Source organism: Octopus bimaculoides, chromosome 4 (genome assembly GCF_046866305.1).
Source record: "Octopus bimaculoides isolate indiv1 chromosome 4, ASM4686630v1, whole genome shotgun sequence".
Taxonomy (NCBI): Eukaryota; Metazoa; Mollusca; class Cephalopoda; order Octopoda; family Octopodidae; genus Octopus; species Octopus bimaculoides.
The window spans coordinates 96,179,375-96,188,016 of record NC_142931.1 but is presented as its reverse complement, the minus strand read 5'-3'; the positions used below and the strand labels follow the sequence as shown (position 1 = coordinate 96,188,016).

General features: G+C 40.2%; 1 protein-coding gene across 2 annotated transcripts in view; it reads right to left on the bottom strand.

Moving 5' to 3' along the window:
* Window positions 1–6,712: 6,712 nt before the first annotated feature.
* Window positions 6,713–8,642, bottom strand: part of LOC106883720 (uncharacterized) — a 165,335-nt gene continuing 163,405 nt past the window's right edge. For both annotated transcript variants that reach the window (XM_089351046.1, XM_089351045.1), the window contains one exon: window positions 6,713–7,160. In XM_089351046.1, coding sequence (XP_089207172.1) covers window positions 7,010–7,160 — 151 coding nt within the window. In that variant the 3' untranslated portion in view covers window positions 6,713–7,009. The remainder of the gene's footprint in view (window positions 7,161–8,642) is intronic.

Below are 8,642 nucleotides of genomic sequence, written 5' to 3'. Positions count from 1 at the left end.
AAAAGAGAGAAAGAGAGAGAGAGAGAGAGAGAAGAGAGAGAGAGAGAGGAGAAGAGAGAAGAGAGAAAGAGAGAAAGAGAGGAGAGAGAGAGAAAGAAAAAGAGAGAGAGAGAAAGAGAGAGAAAGAGAGAGAGAGAGAGAGAGAAAGAGAGAAAGAGAGAGAGAGAGAGAGAGAAAGAGAGAGAGAGAAAAAGAGAGAGAGAAAAAGAGAGAGAGAAAGAGAGAGAGAGAGAGAAAGAGAGAGAGAGAGAGAAAGAGAGATAGAGAGAAAGAGAGAGAGAGAGAAAGAGAGAGAGAGAAAGAGAGAGAGAGAGAAAGAGAGAGCGAGGTCGTGTGTAGCGTTGCACTTGTATTTCCTTGATATGATTTCATGTTCAGTGAAACTAAGCTATCCCTATTATAACTAACAAGATCTTCCCATTCTCAGTTAAACAATAGAAAGGACTCGTCTAGCAAGTTGGACAATCTAAACAAACCTAACAATGTAAGAAAAGGGATCTGCTTTATTGCACAAAGGCACTGACATAGAGAAGTAATGTCTATGAGAGCAATAACACTGAGTAAAATTTGTAAAGTGTTCAGTGAAGACTTTAGTCCTGGCACACAATCTCTCAGAATGAATGTACTGTGTTCGTGCTGAAAAGTAGGAAAGATGTCCACTCATAAAATGATACAAGACAAAAATGATATCCAAAACAAGAACATATGCTAAAAGCTATGACAACAATTACCTCATTAACTGTACTGGGGTAGCTACAAGTGAGCACCCCCACCCCACCATCACCACCACCAACTGCCATTAAGCAATCTTGCCAACTTTCCTTTCAGATGCAAATGAGCACTAAACAATCTACTCATAGATATCACTATTAAAAATACTTACCTTCTTATCAGGTGCAAAACCATGACATGATAAAAAGTAGATTGTCTGGAAAGAGAAGTTGGAACAAAGGCAAACAGATGTATAGTGCAAGATTGGGGTACACCCAAATCAGACTTCTCACAGGCAAGAAAACACAAGATCTCTGACAGGTGAGAGCAAATGGCCCATTCTATGAAATTCTCTTACAGATTGCCTCTTTAATATCAACAGTAACCTTGATCATGTTGGGCAACTATATGCAAAGACTACGGTTATAATATAAGTAATAAAAAGGCTCATATAGGTCTTTGATACAAATGACCCAACTATTTGCAACACAAGTTATAAAAAGCTGGTCTATCACTTACTACTCAGGAAAACATACAGGAAATGAATTGAACAACTTTCCCAGGTGAAGAATTGTGCTATTCAGTGTAGTCCATCTAGCTTCTGTGATAAACATTAGATAGATTAAGAGACACAAGACAATCTGGAGAAGGAGAATATTGATGTACCCCACTCCACCCTTAACATACATATGTTTTAAAGAAGTTATGTGCAACTCCTAAGATGAGAAACATAAAAGACAACTGGAAGATTTTTGAAGGACAACTTGCTGAAAGCTTCAGGCTAGATTTGTAGAGTATAGCTCAAAAGAAAAATTACACATGGTGATGGTGGAAGTACAATAAATGAAACCACAGAAGCCAAGAGGAAGCCTTGAAAGAATGAAAGAAAAGGGCAACCAGGAATGATATTGGACAGGTAGAAGAGAAGCTATATGAAAAGTATACTTCGCATAGAAAGGAGCTGAAAGCAAGAAGCTGGCATTATGCTGTGCTACAAGGATCAGAGATATGAGGGATGTGGATTGTGAAGTGCTGCGTCAGTGTAAATCAGAAACCATTAGTATAAAGTGCATACATAATGAGAGTGGTATACTCTCCTTCAGTAATTCAAAGAAAGAGGCACAGAAATTCTACAATGAGAAGCTGCTAAACAAGAAAGATGCATGGGGGAGACAGGTACTACATGATGCAGGCCTAAGAGATTGCTACTAATTAAAAGCTATACAATTGCAATGGCCATTAATGATACAATGACAAAAGAAGCAGGACAGTCACTAAAATGCTGAAATATGTGGCAAAGTAAAATGCTTGCAAGTCACTTGCATGGTCAATCAGTTAGTATGGGAAAGTACTATCTCCACTGATTGGTGTAGAAATACCATCATTTTCCGCAAGGATAAAAGAGGTGCTCTATAAAGAGCAACTAGATGGACTAAATTATAAAAGTGACAAAGAATTGTAGCACAGCTAATCAAACAGAATCAACTTACATGCCTTCAAAGTGTGACAATTACAGAAGTTCTAAGAGCCAACCACTATACCTAACATGTTGACCTAGTGAAGACTTGTGACAAAGTACCATGCTCTGTAGTTTAGTCATTGCTAAGAAACTCTGAGGTAGAGGAATGGTATATGAAAGCTCCATAAAGCATTTACAGAGATGCTGTCAGCAAAGTGAGAATTAGCAACAAACTCAGTTACAAATTTAGTATACAGGTAGATGTCCATCAGGTCTTCCCCACTTCTGCTTACTATAATTCTCTAGGTGTTCTAAACTGGTTGCCCATCGGATACATGATACTGACAACATAGTTATCATAGGCCAAATCACTTAAAGAATTAGAGGAAAAGCTCTGAAAGTGGAAGCAGAGCATAGTAAATCTATCAAAGATAAAAAGTTTTTGCAAGAATGAATACAGAACTTGACATGCAGATAAAGAGGCGTATGAATTCTAATACCCTACTAAATTATGATTGCAGAGAAGATTCAGTCTGGTTGACAGAGAAAGTAGGGCTTCATATATAGCAAATAATGAACAGGAGTAATTAGTAGTATGATCACTCAAGTGATTAATTTTTTCAAATGCCCAGAATATTCATTAAAAATAGTCAACAACTTCTGTTACCTATGTGATATAATCAACTGTAGAAATATTATTACCAAAGAATAGCATCAGAGAAAGAACAAGGTGAAAAAAGTTCAAAGAGCTAGCTTCTGTTAGTAACGAGGGGATGCTTTCTGTTAGTGAAGAGCACAGCACATTGTACAAACTTGTGTACAAAGTATGATGTTGTGTGGTGCAAAGGTTGGAAATAAATGAAGCAAGCATGTTCTGCTGCTTGATAACGTTAGCTTAAATGAATGACAGTATAAACAAGCTGAAACAAAAACTAGCTATAGTGTGCCAGAGAGACACCTGGGCTGGTATGCTTATGAAGAACAAAATGGAAAGTAATCTAAGCAGTCTAAGTGAAAAGAACATATGAAAGAGGAAGATCAAGGAAGACATGGGAAGAAGTGGTAAAGGCTGATCTAAGAATGCTGAACTTTCCAAAGGAGAGGACAAGAAATCATAACTAGTGGGAAAATGCCATGCTAGAGAATAACTATCCAACACATGCAAGCAGATGTAAAATGACAAACTGAAGTTGTCAGTTAACATTTTTTTATTTCCTCCTTAAAATTATATAAGTTTGGTATGGAAATATTAATTCTATTCATCTGCAGTTAGGATTTGCTACTTGGAATATATAAACAATAATCATAATACCAAAATTCATTATGAAAAATTAATGACTGCACGGGCATGGCTGTGTGATTGCAAAGGTTCAAACCCACTACATGGCACCTTGGGCAAATGTCTTCTATTCAGTACCTTATGAGATGAACTGGAAGACAGAAACTGAACAGAGCCTACTATGTGTGTATGCAGGTGTACAATTCCTGTTTGCATATGTCTTCACATTATCACCATTTGAGCAAAATTGTTGCGATATGTTAATGTTTCCTGTAGACAAAATGTCCTATAGTTCTGTGGCTTTGTCAGTTTAGATGTGCAAAAACCACTAGAATAAAGATACTTTCCTTGAAAAAATGTAAGGGTTGGCAAAAGTAAGGGCATTCAACTGTAGAAAATTGCCTTAATAAATTTTCAACCAATTTGCACCAGCATGGAGAAAAGAAAATGGATATAAAACTGATTACAATGCTCATTCATAAATAGCTGTACCTACTTGTCTTAATAATTGAAACATGTTAAATCAACTGCCATAGAAATAAAAAAAATAATAAGGCAGCAAAAATTGTTATTTATCAAGTTTATGTTCCTTGGAGCTTCTCAGAATTTACATGGATAATTTTCACGGAAACCTGCCAGTCACCTACCACTCCGGCAGACACTCTAGCCAAATCGACTACATCCTCGCCAGAAATAGGGAAAGAGGGCGGCTTATAAATGCCAAAACCTACCCTGGCGAAGAATGTACCCCACAACATAGATTAGTAGTTAGCGACTTCGGGATCAAGGCAAAATGGGTGCCCAGAATTAGACCGGCTTGGAGGAGAAGGGTGTGGAAGCTTAAAGATCCTGCAAATGGACAGAGACTTAGAGACAAGTTACTTGAAGCATTTGACGAAATAGAAGGGGATATAGCATCATACAACGTGGCTGGTGTAAGGTCCCCTTTCGACCCAGAGTAACGTGGTGGTGGAACAAGGAGGTAGACAGGGCTATTAGACAAAAGAAACAGGCTTGGAAGGACTGGAAGAACGGTGGTAGCAGGGAATTGTACCAATGTGCCAGAAGGGAGGCTAGGCGACAGGTTTATTTAGCCAGAGGGGAAGCAGATAAGAAAAGATTTGCCAATGTTCTGCGCCATGAGGACCATAGATTCGAGGTATTTCGTGTTGCAAGACAGTGTAGGAGAGAGAATAGTGATGTCGTAGGAGAGAAATGTGTTCGCATGGATGATGGTACGCTTGCAATAAATGAGGCTGCAAAGAAATAGGTCTGCAGATGCCACTACGATAGATTGCTTAATAAAGAGAATGAATGGGAGAAAGAGAGGCTGCCGTATGTCGACCCAACAGAGGGACCAGCTATCCGAGTTGATAGTACCAGGGTAGATAAAGCAATTAAGAGTATGAAGACAGGGAAAGCCCCCGGCCCATCAGGAATCACTGCAGAGATGCTCAAAATATCTGGCGGTGTTGGCTACAGCCTAGTCACCCGTATTACGAACCAGGTGTTACACGAAGGAGTCATACCCAATGACTGGTGTAGCAGCACCATAGTCAACTGCTACAAAGGTAAAGGTGACGCTTTAGATACAGAAGCATCAAGCTGTTAGATCAGGTTATGAAAGTTATGGAGAGGGTCATAGCCCAAGTAATTAGGGAGCGAATCAATTTAGATGAGATGCAGTTTGGGTTCATGCCAGGTAAAAGCACTACTGATGCCATATTTCTAGTAAGACAGCTGCAGGAGAAATACCTAGCCAAGGATAAACCTCTGTACCTGGCTTTCGTTGACATGGAGAAAGCCTTTGACAGGGTCCCCCGATCCCTTATCTGGTGGTCAATGAGGAAACTTGGGATAGAAGAATGGTTAGTGAGAGCTGTGCGAGCCATGTACAGAGATGCTGCCAGTAAGGTGAGGGTTGGAAATGAGTACAGCAATGAATTCCGGGTAGAGGTGGGGGTCCACCAAGGTTCCGTCCTCAGCCCCCTCCTATTTATCATAGTCCTCCAGGCAATCACAGAGGAGTTCAAGACAGGTTGCCCCTGGGAGCTTCTCTATGCTGATGACCTTGCACTAATTGTGGAGTCACTATCAGAACTAGAGGAGAAGTTTCAGGTGTGGAAGCAAGGTCTAGAATTGAAGGGCCTTAGAGTCAACCTAGTTAAAACCAAAATCCTAATAAGTAGGAAGGTAGATAAAACACAAACCCCTTCAGGTAGATGGCCCTGCTCAGTATGTAGAAAAGGAGTAGGTAGTAACTCTATAAGATGTACCTGGTGCAAGCTATGGACACATAAGAGGTGCAGCAATATCAAAGGCAGGTTAACTAGGAAGTTAGTTTTTGTATGTGGCAGATGTTCAGGTGCAATAAACACTATAAACAAATAGCAAACAAATTCTATCTCATTCCAGGGTGAAAAACTAGAGGTTGTCGATAGCTTCCACTATCTGGGTGACCAAGTTAGTAGTGGGGGTGGGTGCGCTGAAAGTGTAGCTGCTAGAATAAGAATAGCCTGGGCAAAGTTTAGAGAGCTCTTACCTCTGATGGCGACAAAGGGACTCTCACTCAGAGTAAAAGGCAGACTGTATGACGCATGTGTACGAACAGCCATGCTACGTGGCAGTGAAACATGGGCTGTAACTGCTGAGGACATGCGTAAGCTCGCAAGGAATGAAGCCAGTATGCTCCGTTGGATGTGTAATGTCAATGTGAATACCCGTCAGAGTGTAAGTATCTTGAGAGAAAAGCTGAACATTAGAAGCATCAGTTGTGGTGTGCAAGAGAGACGATTGCGCTGGTATGGACATGTGGTGAGAATGGATGAGGATAGCTGCGTGAAAAAGTGCCACACCCTAACAGTTGAGGGAACCCGTGGAAGAGGTAGGCTCAGGAAGACCTGGGCTGAGGTGGTGAGGCAAGAACTTCGTACATTGGACCTCACCGAGGCGATGACTACTGACCGAGACCTTTGGAAATGTGCTGTGCGTGAGAAGACCCGGCAAGCCAAGTGAGATCGTTGCCAGTGCCCCTGGACTGGCTCTTGTGCGGGTGGCACATAAAAGACACCATTTCGAGCGTGGCCATTGCCAGTATCGCCTGACTGGCCTTCGTGCGGGTGACACGTAAAAGCACCTACTACACTCTCTGAGTGGTTGGCGTTAGGAAGGGCATCCAGCTGTAGAAACTCTGCCAAATTTAGATTGGAGCCTGGTGTTGCCATCCGGTTTCACCAGTCCTCAGTCAAATCGTCCAACCCATGCTAGCATGGAAAGCGGACGTTAAACGATGATGATGATGATGATGATGATGATGATGAATTGTTGCTATAAATGAAAATTGACATAGGACATGTACAAAAATGCCTTTTCTTTGTATGGTTTTGTTTTTTGAGGGGAGACATCACATCACAGACCAATCTTCCTCTTCTAAGTTTAAAGCAGATCATGCCTTCTTCAAGAAATTAAAGAAACACTGATGAACCAGGAGGCTGAAATTGTAACTAACTGAACATATCTTTTGTGGAGCAATGATTAGCATGGAAGTTCAAAATATCATATCAATGCATTATCTGACTTACAGATCTGATATTTCGAGTCCAAATCTGGCTGCACTGGCCTTGGCAAATTGGGCAGGGTCGGCTGAGTGAGTAGCCACCACATTCACAGCAGTTGTCAGAGTAAGAATTATTAAACCAGCATTCTCTACATCTGAAATGATAGCAGAAATTAATGAGGTGTTACATAAAAAGAGGGATAGAGGATAGTACATAAGAGATGGTAGATAATAAAGTTTAAAGATAAATATTTCTCAATCATGAGAATCTACAGATTACAGGGTGTTCAGGTTAAATTTAACAGCTTTCAAAATAGGTAAAAAAAAACACAAAATCCCATCCAAATATAAAAGTAATCTTTTAAAAATCAAAAAGTATCAACTAGACTATGGATGAGAGATAACAGTTTACTCAGAGTAGCCACCCTCAGCTTCCACAGCTCAAGACAGCTCCAAAACCTGGCACATAAATTTCTCACTATGTCCCTTCTTGATCTTGGGCACCAGCTCAGGCTTGGTAATGCAGGCAGAGCAGTTGATGCCTTTCTCAACTACACTCCACACATAGTAATCCATGGGATTACAATCAAACAAATTAGGAGGCCAGAAACTGAGATTGGTGAAGTCATAGAAATTCTCTAACAACCACATCTGACTCTTTCTGGATGTATGGCAAAAAAGCCAAATCCTGTTGCCACACAAATGGCCTTCCAGCAGCAACCCTCTCCAGCCAGGGTTTGACTATAGTCTCCAGCAGTTTCACATGACCATCTGAATTGAGCTTAAGACCCTGTTCAAAGAAGTAGCAGCAGTCATAATGTCAGCATTTTGATACCCACTGTGAATCATCATGATATAGGTAACTCTTTGTCAATATTCAGATAGCTTCCATGTCAACTAAGTTTTTCTCAACTCTTTATGCACTCCAATGACACTGAGTGTTCACCAATACATCAAGCTGTTCCTGAAAAAAAAAGGAGACATAAAACATCATCAAATTTAGCCCAAACACCCTGTAAGTGCTCATTTCTGAGTTTTCCCATCATTAAATAAGTGAGAAAGAATTTTTCCAGAATAAAATCAAAGCCTAGTTGGAGGTAAATTTTCTAATAGGAAGAACTCAAGTCTGCATTGCAAGCCACTGAAGTAATCCACAAATTTTAGAGTGACTACAGAAGTAAATGACACCATTCCATTAAAGCTAGGCAAATAAGTTTTTGAAGATTAAGCATCTTATCAAGAGACATCCTATATCAGCAGAAGAACCTAAAAATACTGCGTCATCTGGAACTCATCTGCTCATCACAGAGAATTGAAATCAAATTAAATCCTGTAGTTTACATTGCTCAAAGGGCACATTGTTTGCACATTAAATTAACAGCACATGTAAACCTCTGTAAGTCAATTAGGATGAAAAGATTCCAGATGTCCTTAAGTTCTTAACCAATGGAGGCCTTCCCACATCAAATAGTACAAATGATAGATACTCCCACAAAAGTTGAAAGGAGTGTTCCAAATATACTTTGAAAGTGATACCACCACAATTACATCTTCCACGACTTTTTTCTTTATGCACAATAAATGAGAGGGAGAAAAAGAGAGAGAGGACAGGGAGGACATTTTCACCTCTGTTTTGA